At 36.5% G+C, this 24,041-nt stretch overlaps 1 protein-coding gene across 1 annotated transcript; it reads right to left on the reverse strand.

Moving 5' to 3' along the window:
- Nucleotides 1-885: 885 nt before the first annotated feature.
- LOC149179756 (uncharacterized) lies at nucleotides 886-13,876 on the reverse strand. Its single transcript, XM_089418047.1, has 5 exons — nucleotides 13,557-13,876; nucleotides 1,771-1,895; nucleotides 1,506-1,592; nucleotides 1,320-1,412; nucleotides 886-1,147 (listed from the first exon to the last, which is right to left on the reverse strand). Exons 2-5 carry the CDS (start codon nucleotides 1,816-1,818, stop codon nucleotides 950-952), a joined length of 426 nt encoding a protein of 141 aa, XP_089274173.1. The 5' UTR covers nucleotides 1,819-1,895; nucleotides 13,557-13,876; the 3' UTR covers nucleotides 886-949.
- Between the last annotated feature and the right edge of the window lie 10,165 nt (nucleotides 13,877-24,041).

The raw sequence follows: 24,041 nt of genomic DNA on the forward strand, positions 1-24,041 counted from the left end.
TTTGTGTCTGAGTTCGAGCCTAAATTTGCATGTGATTAGGAATCATTTTTTACATCCAATATGGTATCCTTGGTTTCACCCTTTTTCAGCCCCATTTTGCATCTTGTTTTATGTCTTTTCTTACATCTTTTTTTTTTCCTTTTTTGCACCCAAGTTTGCATCCCAAATTTACACCATTATTTGCATCATCATTTGGCATATTAATTTGTAACGTTTTTTTCTTCTTTTTAACGCTCAACTTTGCATCTTATTTTACATCTAGTTGTTGTCTTTTTTTGCATCTAATTTGGTGCCCATTTATGTGTCCTTGTTTTTGCCCAATTTGATATCCTTTTGTATGCCATGTTTTGTTCCCTTCTTTGTGTCAACTATTGCACAATTTTTCACTTCTAATTTAAAACACTTTGTATGTCAATTGTTTGCATTTTGTATTAATTCCTAGTTTAACATCCAATTTTACTTTCAATTTTGCATCCATGGTTACATCCGCATTTGACTTCTTATATAGAGTATATTTTTCTTTACATATATGACCCCCTTTATAGATTCATAGTGAAATATATGATAGTTTCTAAATATCATTAAAGCAGATATCACAATTCAAAATCATTTGTAAAGAAATTTAAGAGAAATTGACAACATCCATCCAAAAAAATAACAATGTGTCATTAACAATTTTCAAAACATGTATAAAATAGCAACATAATACTAATAAAATCAGTATTATTTTTAATCAAAACAAGTAAAATTCAAATATGATTAACAAATCAAAATATTTCATGAATATCGTTATTCCACGTTAAATTAACAACTTACATAAATCAAACTCATCGTATGATTACAAAATCAAAATGTCTCATTGATATAGGGTAAATTCACAACACCCATCTAAACAAACAATGTCATTCTATACAATAATTTCTTCATAAAAAACAATGCATGTGCATGCCTAGCTACCACCACCAAGATCATCCTCATGATCATCTTGACCATCCTCATTACTCTGATCCACATCATCACCAACACTGCAACTATCATCATCATCTCCTCCTTCACCACCATCATCCTCATCCTCATCCTCATCATCTCCTGATATATGTTGAACATAATTTGGATCATCGTCTTGGCAATCATTACCTATAGCATTCTGACAAAAAAAATCAATATTACATGTTAGTATTAATTACATAACACAACACATGTTTTTGTTATACAATGTTAACCATAAAATGAGGTAAGATATAATATCTAATAGTACTAAAAAATAAAATGAAAATATGGTTTAAAAGTATATTGGAAATCCAACTAAGATTACATACCATAGAGTCCATCCAAACAACAAATTCAACCCATCTCTTTTGCTGCAGCACCTCCTTTTCCAAATGATTTGGAGGTCTTCCATATTTTAGTTCCTATCAATCAGTAAATAGGGAGAAATTAGATAACAATGACTTTCTTCTAGTACAAAATTTATTAAAAAAATATCACATGTTTAATATACTTACAAAGGTTGTTATCAGTGCTTTTAAACCTTTCTGGCCACTAAGATGAGTGACTTTTGTCTTGGTTAACCTCGCCTTGGATGCCTTGTCCTTAAACATAAACCAATTCAATTTATTTTCACACAAATACTTATAAGTATTAATACATTCTAAATAATGTTTAATGAAAAATTCAATACCTGAATTTTTATTTCATATATCTTATTTATAACATTTTAATGATTACAATAATACTCTTGTTACCAGATATTGTCAGAAGAAATCTTACAAGACCGCTACCTAAGAACATTGGACAGTTGAATGCATTAGTTAACATGTTTGAAGAATTCTATCTTCAAATCTAGATCCATCTCATGTGATTCCCGTATGTGGTATAAATTGTCTTGAAGGTACCTGCATCATTCGACACAAAGCTATTCAGCACAATCGTTAACAAAAAACATCACAACTGCACAATATGAACGGTGCATCAAAATTGGCATTCACACGTCTAAGGTCTTTTTGGCATATCTGGTGTGGGTATAAAAGGTTTCCATTAAATCTCGTAAGCCTTTTTAACTATTATAAATAAACCACTAAAGTAAAACAAACAAATCAGTTATAAGAACTGAAAAGAAAGCTTGAAAAAAAATTAACATTTTCTAAAAGGCAAACACTAGAACACACTTCCAAATACTTTTCCTAAAATACTTCTTCAACCTGGCATCAAATTTGAAGGGCATGGTCATATTTCAATATGAAGTCATACTATATTTTCAACCCTTCTATGTTGGCAAGTTAAAACTAATGTTCCACCAAGACTCCGGGATAGGGAGATGCATCTCTGGGGTGATGCACAGGGGGGGCGTGTGAGAGTACCCTCAAATTTTAGGTAAAATTAGGGGGCAGGGGGATATGGGGGTATATAATTTTTTTAATATATATATATATATATATATATATATATATATATATATATATATATATATTTTCAATAATGAAAGCATAAATACATTGATCCGTACATGATTGAATTAAATAATGAAATACACTGATCCATACTCATCATTCATACTAATACATACATCATTCATTCATACACCACGAGATTCAATAATGAACTAGATTGATCCATATTCATCATTCATTATTCAACATTCTAGAATCTAAATTGATTTAAAAATTAAATTCATCATTCATCATTCTAGATTCTAAATTGATTTAAAATTTAAATTCGTGATTCTAGAATCTAATTAGCACTAACCAAAATAGACTATAGTAGATACTTAAGCCTGAAGATTGGAATAGTAAATTGATATAACTCAAACTCAAAAAAAGTAAAGAGTGAAAGTCAAAGAATCAGTCTAAGGTCATCCATATCTAAAGTCAAGACTCGAAAGTTAAAACTGACGATTAAAAATGGCCAATGAGCATTTTAGGAGTGCCATGGAGGAGGAGGTGCAACAGTTAACTGGTAAGTCAAATAGTGCTGCGCAGCAAGCTGAGTAGACATAAGCTTGGTAACTCGAATGAGTGAGTTAGAGATTGCAAATTAGTTTAGGTTTTGATATTTGTTATGTGTTGTTCTTTTTAATTTTAATTTTATTTATGGTTGTTTTATAATTTTTTTTAATTTCTATATTACAACAGTTACTAGAAAAAAAAATAAGCAGAACATGGGAAGGGGCAGAATTTAAAAACTATTCTAATCCATCAAAACAATCTGCTGCTCAATCTAATATTATCGGGTTAATCCTAATCATCAAGTTTAGCATCTAATGCTTATCACTATGTAGCAAAGTTGCCAGACTTGGTTGGGCTGGGACTTGGCAAGACTCAACGACTCAGCACAGACCCAGCAAAGAGAGAAAAACTCAAAACATGGTAAATTTTGAGCACAAACCAATCCATATAAGTTATAAAACCACAATCTATGCAGAATTTCAAAAGATTATCTCATAAAATACGATGACACAACATTTGACACTCGATATTTGTATGCAAAATAGTGAACTGAAATTCCACGATCAAATTCACAAATAGTACTCCATTCAGCTACATAACTCATAGTTTCATAACATAATTAGATAATCAAGGTAGACAATGTCTCCAAGTCCAATCTCAAGCCTCATTCATGACTACAAAGATGCCAAGAATAAGCCCTCAAGGAGTTAGCCAAAATCTCTAGACTGAAGCAATAATTGTGGTGCAAACGTATTTGGTGTTTCCATTAGAGATAATGAAACACTAAAGAGACCCTGAGTCTCTTCATCAAGCCTGTAGGATCACATCCCATCCTACAGGCCTACTAGTATAAACTTAAAAAAAAATGCAAGTTGATAAACTAAACAGTAAAACCTGAATGTGTAATTGCCCACTTACCTGAACTTTGAATGCTGAGAGGGTGAGACGACTTTACTCAGCAGCTAGTGATCATTGATGATGCTAAAGCCTCCTTCAATTTCCCTCATAAATGATGATGAACTCAACCCGCTCACAGTGACAACACACAGCACTCTTCTAAGGAAGAAATGGCTCTTAAAAATATATGGAATGATAAAGAATAAGGGGAGAAATGTCTTTATAAAGACTTCCTGCCCTCTCAAACACTTCATTTCCCTCCTAAAAATCACAAGTGTGGGGTATTTTTGGTCACTGTCATTGGGTCAGCTAAGCCTGGGTCAGACTCCCGAATCTAGCAAGTCTGGCAAGACTCCGCTAAGCCAAAGGGGAGCCTGCCAGGGGAGTCGCTGGGGAATACTCGGTCCAGAGCTGACTTGGCAAGACTCAGCCAGACTCAGGAGACTGGGAAGAGTATGAAGCACTGCTATGTAGCCAAAGGATATATGCATTTTATGGTACTTGTCTACAACTAGATAAGCAAAATTGTTGGGCAATCCAAATAGAAGTCTTCTACATTTGCATAAATCTACAGGACATAACAAAGAGGACTGAACCATCTATCCAAAATGAACCAAGTAAAATACAAAACTTTGAGTCGACTCAGCCAATGCAACAATTTCATTATTTTGTAGATTCTTTTACTTTTACATAAAAAAAACTAGTTTGCATTGTTGTTTTTTTTTCTATGTGGTTCATGAACCCCGGAGATCGATGACAGCTACATCCCCAAAATATTTGTACCAGGCAGATCCATCTGAAGTGACCACTTATTGCCTGCGCAACCACGGAGCCTAGCCTCGAGAGTGTTGACAGAATCGAACCCATGCCCTCTCAATAACAAAGCTGCTTTATTGACAAGACTCGACCAATTGAGCTAACCCTAGGGGCTTAGTTTGTATTGCTGTTACAGTAAGAAACAAAAATATTTATCACTTTCTGTGATTATATTACCAATTTTTTGCAACCAAAATATTGATGATGGTGCACAAAGCATTTTTTGTAAACTATGAAGTTAAGTTTAGTTGTGCAAAAGTTTGTAAAGAGCCTCTCAGAAGCCAATCCCTGCGAGCTGGAATCAACCAGGGCATTATCAAACTCATTCCTATGGCAAAAGACCTAGTGCTAAACACCACCTGGAGACCCATAACTCTTTTAAACACCTTTTAAAAAATCTTGGCCAAGGCATCTGCCTTGTGCATCAAGCATATTCTTCCAAAGAGCATTCGCCTAGAACAAACAAGGTCTATTTGTGGGCAATATATCCTTGACAATTTCAATGCAGTCTTTAAAGGCATAGAATGTGCCCATCATACTAGCCTCAATGGCTTGTTTGTCAAAATAGACTTTGAGAAAACTTATGACCGGGTGAAGTGGTCCTTCATTCAGCAACAAGTGACAGCAAGGAGGCAATCAATCAGCAGCTCCACTGAAGGTTGAGCTGAGGAAGATAGCTCTTAATTGCCCAAAGCAGAACATGGCCCCCCTCAAAAGGGGTGCTTTTGGGCTTGGTGCTCTTGATTAAATGGTAGTTCCAAACCCTTATATATAATAGAGCCCAATGGAAACATCGCAATTCGCTCATTCCTGAAATCCTAAAAATTGTTATGTCTGATGCATTTTGAGTGGAATCTGAAATTTACTTTCTCCATATGAAATAAAATGAGGTCAGAACCACTCTCAAACATCCTAAGTCAATTAATAGGGCCCTAGGGTTGAATGTTGAGCTTTCCCACTCATAAATTATTGTTTCAAGCAAAATTAAGGGGGAGCACCTAGCCCTTTTTTAGGGGAGCTGCCCAGAAGCACCCCTTTTGGGGAAACACATCCCCACAGTAGGGAAACGTTTCCCCCTGCGTCTCCCTGTGTCTCCCTAAAAGGGGGCGTGGGGAAACGTGTCCCTGAGCATCTTCCCATCCTAGGTGTGTGGGAAGCGTGGATACGTGCACCCCACCATAGGGGACACATCCTCATGGAACACTGGTTAAAATAAACTATTGCTTTCTTACAAAAGCAAAAAATGGATCAAAATTTTAACTATTTCGTATTTTATGTTTAGCACAATTGCAAGTCGTGTGGTAGTACTAAAATAGGATAGATAAACAGCAGTGTTTTTTATAATCACTACATAGTCGAATTCCTATCAATCTTATGTGGAAATGATGTAGCTTGAAGTATCTAAATGCAGTACCAAAGTAGAATTGATACCAATAACCAAACAAGGCAGTGACAGCACAAACAAAATTTGTTGTAGCATCAAACTACAGAACTGTATTATCTAAATTTTTTCCTGGTAGCACTCTCATTTCCGTAAAATGTTTTTAATTCCAATGAACAAAGACTTGCCTGACTCGATAACGAAATTGTGTTCCTTTGACATCAAGGATTTAGAAAAGAATTTAAAAAGAACCAATCATAGTAGAAGGATCATTACAGGATCTAAATACTAAAAAATAATCACCATAAAAGAACACTAAACATTAAAAGTTAAAACTAAAGATTGGAGTATCTAAAGAACAGAACCTAATTATTGATAAAAACTAGACATTAAATGAAGGATCGTGGGATCTATGACCCAGTGCCGATAAGAATACAAAATCAACTTCTGCATTCCCCTCATGACCCATCTGGATATGGACTTAAGGAGACCAGAACCAATCTTAATAGATTAATTACAGGATGTAACTGCACAAGCCTAGTACTCCATGAGTCTATCCCCCATCTGCTTATACTAGATATAAACAACACGTTTGTAGAAAGTCAGAAAAATACATTGTACAATCAGGTTGAACTCAATACAGATTCAATTGGACCTACAACACATTCCAGCCACAAAGCTGGAAAGAGCACAATAAAAATAAAAGCAAACATTGAATCTTATCACTGTTGTGGATTTTGTCCTTAGAATGACATGAGACATTCCAAATATGATGCCCAATCTGATATGTTGGCTCTTCTAGCATGGATGCAAAGAGAAAGCAATTACAGTACTTGATCTGTTTTTTATAATATAAGACTATATTTTGCTAAGAAAACAAAGGTATACAAAAAATCCCACATGCATTACATATCGAATATCATTCCTTCGGGAAATCCCTAAAAGCCAAGTGTATGTGGAGACTAATATCAAAAGAGGACCTTTGGAATCAGATTCACATTCAGAGATATATTGAGCCCAATTCAGCAGAAGACTGGATTGGAAACCCAAACAAGTCAATCAACAATGCATCCATATTATTGAAAGTACTGACTATAACATTCCCTTTAATAGGCAGATTGCTGGCATGGAAGGTTTGCAATGAGGCTAAGGCGAAGATCAGTATAGAACCATGGATAAGCAGTGGAGCTGAGTAAAAGCTGCCAGAAGCAGTGATAAACTCTCTTCAATCTAGACCAGGAAACTCCTCCATTTGCCAGCAGGATTGGAATAGCGCTGAACAGAGAGACGACTCAAAGGCCAAGAAAATATTCAATCAAAAGGATTTATAAACAAATCAAAAGTGTGCCATGCCTATATAAAAGACTCTGATGATGAACATGTCTGGTCTAAAATCCAGCCTTGGGGATTTACACTCCAAAGTTAGGATAAGAATCGTGTACCCTGGACAGACCAGAATGCACACTCTCATGGTGGAAGCGCATCTGGATAAGAACCTTTCAAAAGTTCATTATTTACATGCAGTTGGCAATCTTAAATAGAGCACCCACATAGGAAGTTCTTAAGAGAAGAAATGGATCAAGTCCAAGCAAATGTATCATGTGTAAAAGAGTTGAAAAGAACATAGACCACTTACTGATATTCTGTCCTTAATAAAGGAAATCTGGATGGTTTGACAAGGATAAAGGACTGTGGACAAGGAGGTTATGCTGAAGAGTGCTCTAAAAAGTGGTAGCAAAACTCAGTCCTCAAAGGCCTTCCTCTAATAGTATCATGGGGAATCTAGAAAGATAGAAATGCTGAAATCTTTGAAGACAGGTATATAACTCTTTCAATGTGCCTTCCAAGGTCAGTCAATCTTCTCAAACTTCAAAGCTTTTTCATCAACCCCAACACAGAAAAAGTTGATTCGTGCTCCTATGGACAAATCTGGAACATGGGGATTACTTTGATGGAGCTAGTCAAGGTACCCCCCAAAAAAGGGAAGCCATATGTGTTCTCTATCTCAATAACTCTCACTGTATCAGATTTAACACAGATTTAGGTGAGGATCAAATAACTACACCGAGCTTATTTCCCTAACAATACTCTAAAAGCTAGCAGCCCACAGTGGCATTTAAAAAAATACCAGTGTTTGTTGGCTCATTGTTGTTAGATAGTGTACCCCAGATCATCTTCTACTAGGTTGGAGCACACATGGCAGATCTGGGCACCTTATATTACAGCAGCATTACACAAATCCATGCAGCATTAAATTCCAAACAGCATAATGATCTGTTGGTGAGAATGCAGCAATAAATAGACAGTAGGAGCACATCACAAATTTTACTATTCCAGCAATAAGGGCACACACATGCATGTATGGACCAGCCATAAAAAGAATAAGATAATTTTATCATTATACTTCAGGTTAAAGATAAAGTGCTAAAGTTAGATGAGTCAGTTCTGTTTTATTTTTCAGTCTTTCTGAATTCATTTTTTATCAATTAGATAGAGCACAGATCCAGAGATCTAAGTAATATATCTATTTTTATAAACCCTAGGTGTCACTTATAAGAAAGAGTGAGAGTATGGATCTGTAATAGGGTTAGTTTAAGTTCTTACACAAAATCCTTTCTAGCAGATTTTTATTCAGCAGTATTGGAATAGCAGTAACAGGTGTTTTTGACATTGATCTGTGTGTTCCAATGTATGTATTCCAACTGTGTTTGTAGATTTTAGTGAGATTCAGATTGCAATTTTGATTAGCCTTTAAATTTAGACAGTGTTAGTTTCCACTAGAAGAAGAATCTGTTTACAATGAGTTAGACAAAAATTCATAATGGTATCAGAGAAAGGTTTGTTGAAACATTCTAAAAATCCTTGAATAGATAGTAGGACTGCTACCTATGAAAGGGAGCTGTCAGGAGGCTCCAGGGATCGGATGCTGTGATCCATGCTTGAGAAAAGCACAGTGAAGTTTCAAGTTGTCGGGTTCTTTGTTAGGCTGCTGATCTGTCTTAACTTTCGTTTAGTCGATATTCCAATGCAGTAGTATGGCTATAGTCAATCTCAAATACATGGACAGATTGGAAGGTCCCTCTTAACTTCATCCCAGGGAAGTCTCAGGTAACCAGCCTGCATCCATCTTAACTACAGATCTTCCAAGCATTTGGCGGGATCAAAGTTCTTTTCACTCTAAAAGAGGTTTTCACCTCAATAGATTTGATCCCTCTCGACACTCAATAGATCTGGAGTTAAGATGGATCTAGAGTGAGAAATTATTCTTACATAAGAATACCATTAGCAAAACCATGGGTTGTCAAAACCACCAACAATAAATTGACTATTTTACCTCAAGTTTATTTTAATTATTAATTTTATTTTTTTTTAATTTTATTTCATTTCCATTTTATGCAATTTGACTGAGTCAAAATGTTTACATATCAAGACACGACATTACAACATCTCTTCCATACTAGGCTCGTGAGCGCCTCTAGGCACAAAGATATTGTTGGAGTAGGATTTGTCTAACTTCATTGAGAAACTGGTTGTAGAGCCTCCCAAACCTGTGTAATTAGTAAATCATAAAAAGAAGATGGCCAAGGTCAAGTGAGTCATACTTGAATCTATGAAGGATCATTAGATCCCTCACATCACCAAAAAGACCACAATAAAGTACATGTTTGATGCTCTAGTCACTCTATCAGAGTGAGAACAACAAACATAAGACATTCCTAAGAAATAAGCTTAATCCCTGCAAATGAGTAAAAGGATATTGTAGTTTCCTACTTAATGAAGATTATTGATCTCCATGATCAGCTTGCAGCAATTGAGAGGAGGTGAAGGGTGAAAAGCTAGTACTCATTGCATTAAATAGGTCCTGTTCTTTTTGGAAACTTTTTGGCTATGACATCTAGGCCAAAAAAAAGTTAAAACTTCCCATTTTGAAGAGGCTATGGAATGACTTCAACTAGAAGGAGCAGAATGTTGTCCCCATTAGTAAGACGAATAAGGGCAACAAGAAAAGAGGAACTAAGAAGGGTTAAAAAGGGAAGAAAGAGAAGCCAGGTTCTTGTAACCAGGGAAGGAAGGACTTGAGCCACATCAAGTGCTTCAAGTGTCAAATGTTTGGGCACTTCGCTTCCAATGTCATCAAAAGAAGGGGAAGGGAAAGCAACTTGTAAAGAGTACAAAAGCATCAGCTCAAGTGGATGAGCTTTCATCCAATCTCGAGATACACTTCTCAATGGTCTCATGCCTGTCATCTGACATCATGTCTGATGTGGACTGATATGTGGACAGTGGAGCCTGCAAACATACAACCTCTAACAAGAGTACCTTTAGTAGAACTTGGTGATGATGCCACATATCCAGTTGCAAGAGTGGGATCCATAAAGTGATGTCCTTAAGCTTACTAAGTTAATGATGTTTTGTATGTACCTAGCTTAACTAAAAATCTCTTTCCAATTTCAGTGATGATAGATCCTACATATATGGCTAACTTTGAAGATCAACAAGTCCTCATCCTAAATTGCAAGGGAATCCTATAAGAACTTTAGGGTATGATAGTGACAACATGTGTGAGCTTTGACAAAAGAGACTAGGTCACTTGCACTAGTGAATGTTGCCAATCTTGAAAAACATGGTGTGGGCATTGCCAATCTTCAAGGCTGAGAAGAAAGGAGTGTGCAAAGGTTGTGCACTTGGCCAGCATGTAAAGGATGTTTCCCTGGCAGTAAACATAGGTCAAGAGGGGTTTCTGACCTAATCAACTCAAATGTATGTGGGCCCATCTCTTCAACTTCCTTATCAAGTAACATTTACTATGAATATTTTATTGATGATTCTTCTAGGAAGTCCTAGACTTAATTCACAAAAACCAAAGGAGTTTGATACCTTTTGCATGAAATCAAGAATCAAGAAAATGTTGATAGTTCCCTACAACCCTCAGTAGTTTGGGGCCTTGATTCATGATCTAGTTCTGCTCATGTGTCTCTGTGTATAAACATGTCTCATCATTGTCTATATTTTGAATAGGTATCCTCACAGAATTTTGAAGGATAAGACTGGAGGAATTCAGAAGCCTCAAGTAACACATCTTTGAGTTTTTCAGTTGTCCTATCTACATTCATATTCCAGATGGGAAAAGGACCAAGTTGGAACCTTCTAGTTTGAAGGGCATTTTTGTAGGTTAGAGTGAAACCTCAAAAGCTTATAGAATATACATTCCATCTCAACATAAAGTAGTTGTGAGCAGAGATACCAAGTTTGAAGAAAATGCATGGTCCTCTAAGTCTCAAGAACCTCCAATAGTGACCATGGAGGCAGAAGAGCTTGGTATCCCAAAAACAGATCTGCAGAAATCAAAAAGATCATGAAACGCACACTTAGATCAGCAAGCTTTTGGAAGTGCAAGGGGTGCCTCTTTACCTTCAAGTTCAGCTAGAAAGCCTAGATGGCTAATCTAGACATTAAAAGAGGCAACAGAGTAAGTTGGTGCTCCAACTACTTCCCTTCAAATAAGCCACCCTCCTAAAAAGTTCCCTAGTTATGTTGCACTGATATCTTTCATTATTGAAACAAAACCTTCTAGTAACGGCAGTAAGGAAGCAAGTACTGCAAAATGCCATGATGGAGGAATACATCTCCTCCTAAAGAATGATGGGTAGGAGATAGTGCCTAGACTAGTGGAGAAGTCAGTATTTGACTCTAGTTTTTCTTACAACAATCATGCATGGTTAAGCATGCACCAGATAGCAGCATATAAAACTGCAAAGCTCGGTTTGTGGCTGGACGGTTCTCCCATTAAAAAGGAGTTGACTATGAGGAGACTTTTGCTCTTGTTACTAAATATACCTCTATCAGATTTACTATGTCTTTCACAACAATCTTCCATTGGATTTTATATCAAATTTATGTAAAGACAACATTTCTTAATAGGTTGATTAAGGAGTTATATGAATAAACCAACCAAGAGGCTTTTAGGTGAATAGGCTTGAGACCCATGTTTACAAGTTGAAGTAGGCCCTTTATGAGTTGAAACAGGCACCATTTGCATGGCACTCCAAGATCGGTGAGTAACTTTCAGATTTGGGTTTCACTGAGACAGATGCAGATTCTAATTTTTACAATTTGGTAGATCATTCTAATCTGCTTGTTTTAGTCCCATATGTAGACAATCTTACACTCACAGGAAGTTAAAAGGAATCCACAAACTGGTGCAGGGCAAAATTGGCAAGAGAATTTGTCATGACTTGAAGCACTACTTGCTGGCTCTAGGGGTGTAGCAAAGTGCAGGTGAAGTGTTCCTTGGACAGAAAAAGTATGTAATTGAAATTCTTAGAAGATTTCAAATGATGGACTGCAAACCCATGGCTACTCCAGTGTATGCAATTGAAATTCTGATGAGATTTCAAATGATGTACTGCAAACCCATGGCTACTCCCCTGTGGTAGTAAATCCATTGTACTTTGCTGATTCTAATTCAGATTTGATGAACATCTATATACAGGGAATTGATAGGTTTCCTCATGTACTTAGTTAACACAAGGCCTAACATTTGTTTTGCAGTCAACACTTTCAGTACATGGTGCAGCCTAGGCAAGTTCATCAGGTTGCCACAAAACACAAGTTCTAATACTTGGAAGGGGGCAGTGCATTTTGCACTGAGATATGTTAGTGATGCAGCTTTTTATTTAATGATAATGGAATAGCATTAACAGGGGTTCTCGACAGTGATCTACATGTTCTGTGCATGTTTTCTAACTGTGTCCGTTTATAGGCTCAAACGACATTCAGATTACAGTTTCGATTAGCCTTTAAATTCAGACTGTGCTACTTTCCTGTAGGAGAAGAATCTGTTAAACAAGTGTTACTAAATTCATCAGTTGTTAGTAATTAATTGGATGAATGGCAGTAGTAGAAGATGAAATCAAACGTTCTGTCCGTTTTTATTTCAGAGTGCTTTGAACATGTCTACAAAGAATTAAATGGTGAAGCAGACACCTTGAGGAAGGAAGGACTACAGTTGGCTGAGGGTTCAAGGTTATGAAGTGAAATCAAGGATTGTCATATCTTACACGAACATATTTCTGCATCCTCGAATGGGGATTCTTATGACAGTCAGTATTCTGAAGATGATCCAAGTGCCTCAAAAGAAGAATTCTGAATTTTAGAGAAGTTACAGGACCCTTCAATCAATATCAATGCCTTCTTCAGGCTTAGCAAAGAATGTATATTTTCGTTCTGATATTTCTCGAAGCTTAAAGCATTTACAGAATGTATCTCTTTATACTCGGATGAAATAAAAGATTAGAAAAATTGAGGGAAAATATATCAATATCAATCGATATGTAAACCAATAAATGCGCCAAAAAAAACACAGATTGAAAAAATATGCCTGTTGTGAGTCTGTGAAAGCAAATATAAGCAACACCTCTTCTGGAAAATGTGAAGCGGAAATACAAAACAAAAAAGACATCGTGATAAGAGAATATGGGTTGAGAGGGACAAAAGAAATCAAGGCTTGGACTCACCTCTATCCGATTGCATATGAGGATCTGAACCAGCCACATCGGTTATCCAAAAATGCACCTTTGTCCATGCACCGATCAAGTCAATCCGCCGCCTGGAAAGAAAAATAGCACAATGCAAATATTTGCAAATGCGTCTACCTGAAAAGGGGGCGCGGCGTAAGAGGCCCTCCTAAAACCCCTCGGAGAAGGATATATCTGCGGACCTGAAACCCTACATCCGATATAACAACCCATTTTAAGATATAAATGTTTTAAAAAGTTAAAGAGCATTGTCGCCGACCCTGAAACCCTACATCGTATATAGAACTAGCATTTGCACAAACCGGTGCAACGTCATAGAAGTAGTGGGATATGGAAGTAGGTTTGTGCAACGTCATAGAAGTAGTGGGATATGGAAGTAAGTAAAAGTAATATTTTAGTAAAATGTTAAATATGTGTTGTATGAATTAATAATTTTATTATATAATTAATAAAAGAATTAATAGAGAAGGGTTATTATTTTAAAATTTAGGATATAATTATAAAAAAAAAATTGAGAGGAAATATTAGTTTTAAGATAAAAAAAAATTAATTAAAAAGAGCGATAAATTTTAGGTTTAATTCTAAAGCCTCAATGCGAAAGGATTATATTAGAACATCCTAAAAAGTCTTTTAAGAAAAATGGCGATTAAAACCTTTTCCAAATAAATTTTAAAGGTTTAAAGCATAAATATAATAAAAGCCGGCATATATATGTAAATAGTAATAAAGAGGTCGACCCCATAAAACTACCACGTTGCATATTGGGATCTCGCGAGTGGCGTTTTTGTTTTATTGTCCATGACCAAACTTCCGAAGCCTCTAACTTGCGACTTTATTTACACCATATCCATTCAATTTAATTATTTACACCATAACCATTGCAACTTTTAATGTCCATGACCAGACACACGTCTTTAAAACTTGTGATATGAAAGGCGTGACATGGCAACTGTGATATTATATTAAGGTGTGCTATGATGGAGCAGTCGAGTCTGCAACACGTATTGCAATCGGAGGTTTCAAAGTGACAAGGCTTCAAAAGTTGAGATATGGCAGATGCGATATTAATGGCCAAATATGGAGAATTAATGGTTTTCGATAGAATAAACGCATTCATTATTACTAACGGTTTCTTGAGATTTCGCTCATAAAAGTCTTGGATTATTATGTAATCGGTTATTTGCTAAGTTATTCGCTCTGAATGTTAGTTACTCTCACCCTTGTGTTTCTCTTGACAAGTCAGTCCCAACAAGCATAATTCAACAAAAATGTCTTGGTCGACCAAACCCATGAAGAAACCTGTTGTTCAACAACAATCAGTTGCTCTTCCCCCTGAGTTTGCAGAATTGCTTGCATTATTTACCGATACCACATGCACCTCAAACACCGGAACATCTACCTGGGAGGCCACATATCAACTTTTTGAAGATGAAGAGCCGAGAGTCACAGAAAGAGTAGTCATAGCCGAAGATTCATACCCGGTTTCTGATACTACATATAGTGATCTGGCCAATTCATTCCTCCACAGAATTGTTGCTCAGCTGAACATCCTTCCTCACATGGATATGATCACATGTGTTGTTGACCATCTAAACATCGCTGACAGAAACTTTATGACCAAGAGGAACACAATCATCGGCTCTTTCACCAACAAAGATTCGACTCGAATGTACCAGTTGTCGGCAGCTCAGAAGAAATATGATATGACTTCATTGAGAAATTCATGAAGGAAAATCAGGATCAATCTGAAGTCATCAAAGGATGGAGAAGAGATGCTAGCAAGCACAAGCGAGAAAATAAGGGTATGCATTCTATAGCTTCTCTTGTCGGTCCATATTGTTATGTTGCCACTATGATATGTAGATTATTCGGTTATGTCAATACCCAAAAGTCTTCAGACCAGTGGGTACCCTTGATTGATGCAGCTATGTTATGGACTGGGGGACTGTTCTATCTAATAATTTAAGTATCCAAATCCTAGATTATAGGAAGAACTGTAGTTTTTTTATTCTAGAAAACATTGTTCCCCCATTTTACATGAGTGCCTATGTAATGGATGTTATTTTATTTACTTCTGATTTCCCATCCATGGGATGTAAATGGACCATACAGGACCCTATGTCTATCCACGTTTATCATAGTATTCTCCGAGAGTCAAAATATAGGAAAAAGAGCATCATTCCTTTGTTAATTCTCATACAGAATACAAATTAGATGCATGGTGTGAAGGAAAATGAAATTTACAGGTTTGTGGTTGAAATTTATTGGTGTATCTATACGTGTATCTATAAGTTGTATTTTCATAGTCCAGGGGTTGGGAATACACAATTCCCATCCACTTGAGCTCAATTTTATCTCGCAAAACTTCATTGGGATCTACCTAAACACATATGCAAACATAGGTGAAAATTCCTTTCAAAAGTCTTTCCCTGTCTACTTTGACGAATCTTCCAATAAAATTGCCCACTTTTTCTAAGAGATCTAGATGGGTAAAGTGAATGGGAAAACTGGGAATCTTACCCATACTAGAGTAGTCATCGGCAACATAGTGAGAGGATTGAAGTTGGGAAACCATGGCTTCACTAGAAGACCAACTCATCCCCAAAACCATGGACCTTGGTTAAGGATTTTTTTCTTATCCTCAAGACATTTGAAGATCACCACAAAAAAACATGGGTCTACATCCACCCAAACCGACATTCATCCAATCCTATCATAATCGAATAGAAAAACGCTACTTTTTCAATAGAAAATGGGGAATAAAAGTATCACCCAAGGATAATGACCATCGCATCAAGCGCTCAATCATAGGGGAGGAGCAATAATTTGACAATCACACGTCCTTGATTTCTATTGATTTAACTCTGAACACTCACGTAATATTCTCTTGCTTGGCGAATTAAACACCACTGCATGGAATGGACGAGGATTGAGCCGAACCCTGGATGAAGCCCACTTCATTCTCATCTAAACACAAAACTATATATACGTCAAAGCTATTACAATAGATTCTGACTGTCAACACCTCGAGGTTCTGTTTATATGTGGCTACCTTTTATGGTTACTATTGAATGTGTGATTGGCAATAGTAATGGCAACTTAGGGCTGCCAAATTTCCTTCGATTCCCTCACTACATCCTAACGCAAATAGTTGTTCAATGCCTTGGTTGTCTTTCAAAATTGGTAGGCAGCGTCTTCTTTGATATTTCTCGATGGTTTTAATTCCACTACAATCACAACTTTCATTTACATAAACTTTGTGTTTTCGCACGAGCGACGATTGTTCAGATGGTTTCAATGTTGTTGACCCATCATAACTAACTAACGGATATGCCCATTACAATTTTATACCACCCCATTATCAATATCAATTATGCATGGGAACCAATTAAAGCAACTTTTCACATTAATTTTATATGAGCATGAGAACATGTGTTAACAAGTAGCCCATAAAGCCTCATTTTGAATGCCATAGTCACTTAGAAGGAATTCCTCTTGTAGTAGCATCCTCCCTACTAAACTTTGCTAGTGCTAACATTAGAACCACCATTACAACAAGATATCTTTCTAGTGTTGACAACACCATTATAGTAAGATACCTCAAGAGAGACAGAAAATTTAAAAAGTATGATTGTAATACGTATCCAGAAGATGGTATTGAAACTAGTAATTGTTCACGAATCCATAAGATTGTAAGGTCATTCTCATTATCATAATCATTGTCATCATCATCACCATCATCCTTGTCATTGTTATTTCCATCATTACATTATCATCATAATCACCATTCATGCCATCATCATCATCATTATGGACATTGTTTGCAATTGTTCATAATTGTAGATGTTGTAAGAAATATCATCAACCCAAAAAATGTGATCAATGCTAGAAAAGGGTTGTTTAGGACACATTGATATACGTAAGAGAAATAACAACTCTATTTTTGACAGATGATCGATGATGATCATCATCACCACCATTATCATCGTCATTGTCATTTTTATCATCCCCATCATCATCATTAATGTAATTTCTATCGACATTGTTGTAATCATGCATCATCATCATTCATGCCATTATTGTTTTTGATGATGACCTAGATGAAAATGATGATCATGACACCAAAGATAATGCTTATGATTATGACAATGACAACATCTAAAATTGGGAAGATTCGCCAACGTCATTAGCATCGTCATCATCATAATCATTGCCATCATCATCATTGTCATTGTAACCACTATCATCTTTATCATCATAATCACAATTCATGTCATCGCCATCATCTTCATTTTCATCATTGTCAATATTATTGACATTGTCATCAATTGTTCATAATTGTCAATGCCATAAGGAATATCATCAATGCAGAAAATATGATGAGTGTTGGAAAAGGGATGCAAAAGCAAACATAGAAATGGGGGCAACAATAGAAGTAAAATTGGATGAAAAGTGGATACAACATAAGTAGATGCACAACAACATGAAAAACCTGACACAAAAGTGGATGCAAAAGTAGATGCAATTGTCAATGCAAACTTGGATGCAAACATGAAGGCAAAAGTGGAAGCAAACATGGGTCCAATGGTAGGTGTAAAACTTGGCACAAATTGTGGTGAAACAAATGTGGATGCAACAACGGAAACAAAAGTATATGCAAAAATGGATGAAACAAAAGTGGATGCAATAGGGGATGCAAACGTGGAAGCAAATGTGGTTGCAATGGCAGGCGCAAGATATGGTGCAACAAAAGTGGATGTAACAATAGACAAAAAATATGCAAAATAAGATGCAAAAATGGATGTAAAAGTGGAAGCAAACATTGATGCAACAGGCAAAACAAAATTGGATGCAAAAAATGGATATAATGTAAGTAGATGCAAAAGTAGATACAAAACGAAATGCAAAACCCAATGCATAAACCTGACATAAAAGTGGATGCAGAAATAGATGCAATATTTGATGCAAAAGAGGATGTGAACATGGATGCAAAATTGGAAGCAAACGTGGATACAACAGTGAGTGTAAAACATGGTGCAAATTGTGGCATAACAAAAGTGGATGTAATGATAGATGCAAAAAAAGAATCAAAGTATGATGCAAATGAAGATGTAAAAAGGGATGCAAAAAGTGAAATTTAAAATGGGTGCAACAGTGGATGCAAAATTGTGTGCAAAAGTGGATGCAATAGAAGTCGATGCAAAAGTAGACGCAAAACGAGACACAAAACCCGATGCAAATCCCGGTCCAAAATTGGATACAAAAAGGGATGCAAAAATAGATGTAGTAGTTGATGAAAACCTAGACGCAAATGAGGATGCAAACGTGGATGCAAAATTATAATCAAAAGTGAGTGCAAAAGGAGGTGCCAAACTAGGTGCTAATTGTGGCACAAAAATATTAGATGCAATAGTGGGTACAATAATAGATGCAAAAGAGGATGTAAATATGGATGCCAAACAAGAGGGAAAAGTGGATGCAACAAAAGTAGATGCAACATTTTATGCAAAACTAGACACAAAACACGATGTAAAACTTGGCGCAAAAGGGATGCACAAATGGATGAAAAAATGGATGCAAAAAATGATTTAAAAAAGGATGCAAAAGTTGATGCAAGTGTAGGTGCAAAAAGTGGATGCAAATGAGGATGCAAAAGTATGTCAAACAAAATTAGGTGCCAAACTTGATGCAAAACCTAGAACAAAACCTGGTGTAAAGGATGACACAAAACTTGGCATAAAATTTGGTGCAAAACGTGGTGCAAAACCTATTGCAATACCTGGTGCTAAACTTGGTGTAAGATTTGGTGCAAAACTTGATGCAAATTTTGTGTCAAGTTTTGCACCATATTTGATAAATGGATGCAAATAGCACCAAAAATGGGCTCTAGATGCAAAAAAAGAAGTAAAAAGGGACGCTAATCGCTGGTTTTGTTGTAGTGGATGAAGAGCCACAAACTCCAGCTGTGAGAAGATTAGTTCAAGAAAGAACGAAGCCAAAAAGGTATAGTCCATCTACTTTCTGTTCAATTTTTTCTTTATTTATTACTGATGATGATCCCGAAACTGTCAGGGAAGTAGTATATTCAGAGGATGGAAAACTCTAGAAAGAGGCCATGGATGATGGAATGGAATCTTTGCACAAAAATGAAGCTTGGGAACTGTTCGAGTTGCTCACTAGAAGGAAACCCATTAGCAGCAAATGGGTGTTTAAGAAGAAGATGAATGCAGAAGGAAAGGTGGAGAAATACAAAGCTTAGTTGGTAGCAAAAGGTTATTCCCAGGTGTCGGGAATCGATTTTGGTGATATTTTTTCTCCTGTTGCCAAGGTAGCTTCTATTAGATTACTTTTATTTGTTGTTGTTGCTTTTGATTTTGAGGTAGAAAAAATGGATGTGAAGACAAAATTTCTTCACGGGATTTGGAATAAGAGATATACATGAATCAAAATGAAGGCTTTGCAATCAAGGGTAAGAAAGAACTGGTATGCAGGTTAAAAAGTCTTTGTATGGGTTAAAACAATCACCAAGGATGTGGTATCTGAAATTTGATACATTTATACGAGGACTTTGCTTCACTAGAAGAAAAGTGGATCACTCTATGTACTTTAAATTAATTGGTGACCGTGTTATTTATCTTGTCTTGTATGTGGTTGATATGTTGCAGATTGGAAATGACAAAGAAATTATCTAAGAATTGAAGACCCAATTGTCCTCCAAATTGGACATGAAGGATCTCGGTGCTACAAACTATATTTTGGGCATGGAAATTAAATGAGACTTGGCAAAGAGGAAGCTTTGGTTAAACCAAAGGAAGTATAGACAATATTGCAAAGGTTTAATATGCATGATAGTAAATAGATGAAGGTTCCTATTTATGTAGGTGTAAATTTATCTACTGAATAATGTCCCAAGACACAAGAAGAGGAAGAGGACATGTCCCATGTTCCATACGCAAGTGTAGTTGGTAGCCTGATGTATGTAATGGTTTATACTAGACCAGACATTACACATGCAGTGGGAGTATTGAGAAGGTTTATGTCAAAAATAAGGAAGGAGCATTGGATAGTAGTGAAGTGGGTTTTCAGGTATTTGCGTGGAACTAGTGATTATGGTCTATGCTACCAAGGAAGACCAGGATTGTAAAGTGTTTTGGACATCTGTGACTTTGTTGATACAGACAGGGCTACAAATATGGATCAGAAAAGATCTACAAGTGGGTATCTGTTTAACCTATTTGGAGGTGCAGTTAGTTGGATGAGTAAGAAGTAGTCTATAGTGGAACTTTCAACTACAGAGGCATAATACATGGAAGCCACACATACAAGCAATGAAGAAGTTTCATTGCAGAGATATTTGTTCAAGTATGGAGTTATTACAACGAGCTATAAGGATAGATTATGACAGCAAAAGTGAAATTTTCTTGGCAAAGAACCATTCTTATCATTCAAAGACAAAGCGCATTGATGTTCAATATCACTTTGTAAGGGATATGGTTGAGGACAAAAAGGTGTTGCTGATAAAGGTGGAAACTTTGAAGAATACTGCAGATGCATTGAAAAAGTCTCTGCGAACTGAGAATCTCTTGGTTTAAAGAAACAATGGGCATTGCAGGGCTAGACCAATGAATAAGTTTCAAACAATGGGCATCGCAGGGCTAGACCAATGAATAAGTTTCAAACAATGGGCATCGCAGGGCTAGACCAATGAATAAGTTTCTTGTGACCCCTTGTGTGGAAAATAAAACAAGAAGTGGGAGAATGTTGGGTATGTGTTATATTATTTCCATGACTAGCTCCAGGCATGAAGCCGGGGGATTAGAGGGAGGGCGGTCAATCCCCCCTTCGTGGCGTCGAGCGTAGCGGGGGAGGTCACAAGGGGGGCGATAGTCCCCCTATTGAGGGGTCTGTAGGGGGGCAGACCTACCTATGGTTTTTTGCATGGATTTCGCACATGGTTTTGGGCATGATGGTTTTCTGCCCATGGTATTTTGTAGATCTGGTCAAGGGAACTACGGTTATGTTCTAATCCATGGTTACTGGATTGGGGTTTATGGATGCTTTGGCATGTATATATATGTATTGTAAAATTGAAATGAATATAGTGAAAAATCAATCTGGTAGTCCTAGTTTTGGGGTCCCGGGGAAAATCTATGTGTATTTGTTTTGATTTTCTCGCCATTGTATATATTTTGTTTTTGTAAGAATTTGTTTGCAGATAATTTTTGTAAATGGTTAAAACCTACAATCAGTAAGGAAATTGATAGTATTTTCTTTGTAATTTAATAAGGACCAATGTTTCTCTAACTTGTCCTTACCTATTAGAACATTATATGATCCTAAAGGCAACATGTTTAAATTCACTTTAATTTGTTGCCCTCCTATTTCAACAGGAAAATCCTCTACCTTGGAAGTTCCCTTCTGCTTTTCTCTAATTGCCAGTTGTACTAACCAAGGACTCCTAAATTTGACACTATACAAGTGACACATCTCAACTACTTTTAGATTGACATAACTTAAACTTGCACCAGGGTCTATTAAAATAGAGACAGGTGGTTAGCTAATTTACCTTCAAATTCTACCATTGCCAGTTGGTACTATTCTTGGTGATTTTCCAACACAACATTGATTCACGGTATGTTCCTCCCCACTTCCCCGACTGTAGAAGCTTCCTGAATGTTAGCAGTTGGCTCTACTCAGGTATGACGAGGGAAGTTCTTATAATAATGGGGCTCTCCACAACCTTGTTGTAGCTGCTACAACCACCCTCTAAAATTTTTCCTATGCTTTGATTTTGGAGCCTTCCTTTTTGTTTACACGATCTTATCTTTGACTCTTGTCAAGTATTCATGGTTTGATCAAGACTTATTCTTTGCTTGTCTTTGTTTCTTTTGGTACTTATCTGATCTTTTAAGTCACAAGCAACTTTCTGACTTGATCTTGTAGCAGTTCTAGGCTTGCCTCCCGAAACTTCACAATCCATGAGGGCAAGATATCCTTGATGATGGAAATTACGCCATCATAACATGAAGTTCAGCCTTGAGCTTGAGAACTGCGCAGTCATGGATGGAAGCCCAACACTAAGCTTAGAAACTACACGATCCATTCCTTGAGCTCAAAAACTGTGAAATGCACTGAGTGGGGAAGTTGCCCAGTTCCCTAGAATTGTGAAATATTCCTAGGCAGTGTGTATGGAAAGTTTCCCGAAAAAGAAACAAAAGCAAAAAGAAAGAAAAAATCAATCCCTATAAAATAGGGATTCATCATTAGTTTCCCGAAGGTGGCACAATCCTTATTTTTAGAAATTTTTTCCAAGTGTCACTTAGGCAAGCGTGTCATAAACTCCAATCCACCCAAATCTATTTAATATATGCCTCTAGAGATCATTTGTACATTAACTCTTGGAGCTTTATCATTCCCAAAGATATAAAGTTACATTTGGTGGAGTTTGCGTTGCTTTTCTCAGTGAGTTTTTCTTATGTTGTCTTTTGCTGCTTTTTTTATCACTTCTTGTCGTTTCTTCATGGTTGCTAGTGTTTTAACTTATATTAGCTTGTAGAAGTGTTGATTTAGTTTTTTGTTCTCCTCTCATAAGTTTCGCATCAATTTTCTTGTTTTTTCACACCAACGATCATTGTTTCGGCAACTCTCCTCACATATTTACTTTTCCTTCCATTTGTTAAGTTTTTGCACTTGGTTCACATGTATCTATCCATACTTAGTCAAATCTATGTTCTAACTTTCATTATCTCTCAGATCTCCTTGTTTCCCACACCTTCATCGGGCATATCTACGCTTCCAGTGGCCATGCATTGTCTGTTGAGAATGCAACAAGATGATGGAGCTTAGTGGAAAGAAGTCGCCTTCACTAAGTGGGCCCGTAGGCTATTTTTGGCGCAAAGTCTATTTTTAGACTATGTCTATTTTTAGACATATGGATCATGGTCTATGAGTTTCAGGATGCTGTTTATGGATGATTGGTCATGTTGGGAAAAATAGATGGACTTCTATTTTTGGTTCACAGCGGAGTGATCAGAGTCTATTTTTAGACTGCCAGGCTAAAAATAGAAAAGTCAAATATTATTAGCCCTTAGTAATATTTGGACTCTAAACATTATCTTATTCTCTTGGAGCACTTTAGTTCGAGCTACAGATGTGGCACATGCAGCTAACAGAAGGAATCACGTGGTTTCTTATGTGTTAGTTGAGCTATTGCATGGAGGACTTCAGTTAGAACTCATGCATGTGAGTTCTGTGGAGTTGGATGTGGAGTTGATGGAGTTGTGTTCAGTTGAACTAGTTGTATTCAGTCTAACTGGAGAATACACTAGTGATGAGTTGTGTGAATTGATTGTTAATTAATTCACTAATTATTAACTCATAAAGTAACTGAAGAATACATCAGTTAACTCAGTGCATGGACAGTTCAACAGAGACAGGTGTTAGAGGTAAGTGAAAGGGTGAGTT

Source organism: Pinus tabuliformis, chromosome 3_2, assembly GCF_031772625.1.
Source record: "Pinus tabuliformis cultivar Carrire ecotype Pingquan chromosome 3_2, CPIR1, whole genome shotgun sequence".
In the NCBI taxonomy this organism is placed as follows: Eukaryota; Viridiplantae; Streptophyta; class Pinopsida; order Pinales; family Pinaceae; genus Pinus; species Pinus tabuliformis.

What these genes read in the sequence shown, in the direction of transcription:
- LOC149179756 (XM_089418047.1), bottom strand. Translation starts at nt 1,818, where the DNA reads ATGTTAACTAATGCATTCAACTGTCCAATGTTCTTAGGTAGCGGTCTT. An exon ending in TGTTCTTAGGTAGCGGTCTT is followed by an intron (nt 1,593 to 1,770) that starts GTAAGATTTCTT and finishes TTTATGTTTAAG; the next exon opens with GACAAGGCATCCAAGGCGAG. An exon ending in TTGTTTGGATGGACTCTATG is followed by an intron (nt 1,148 to 1,319) that starts GTATGTAATCTT and finishes TTTTTTTGTCAG; the next exon opens with AATGCTATAGGTAATGATTG.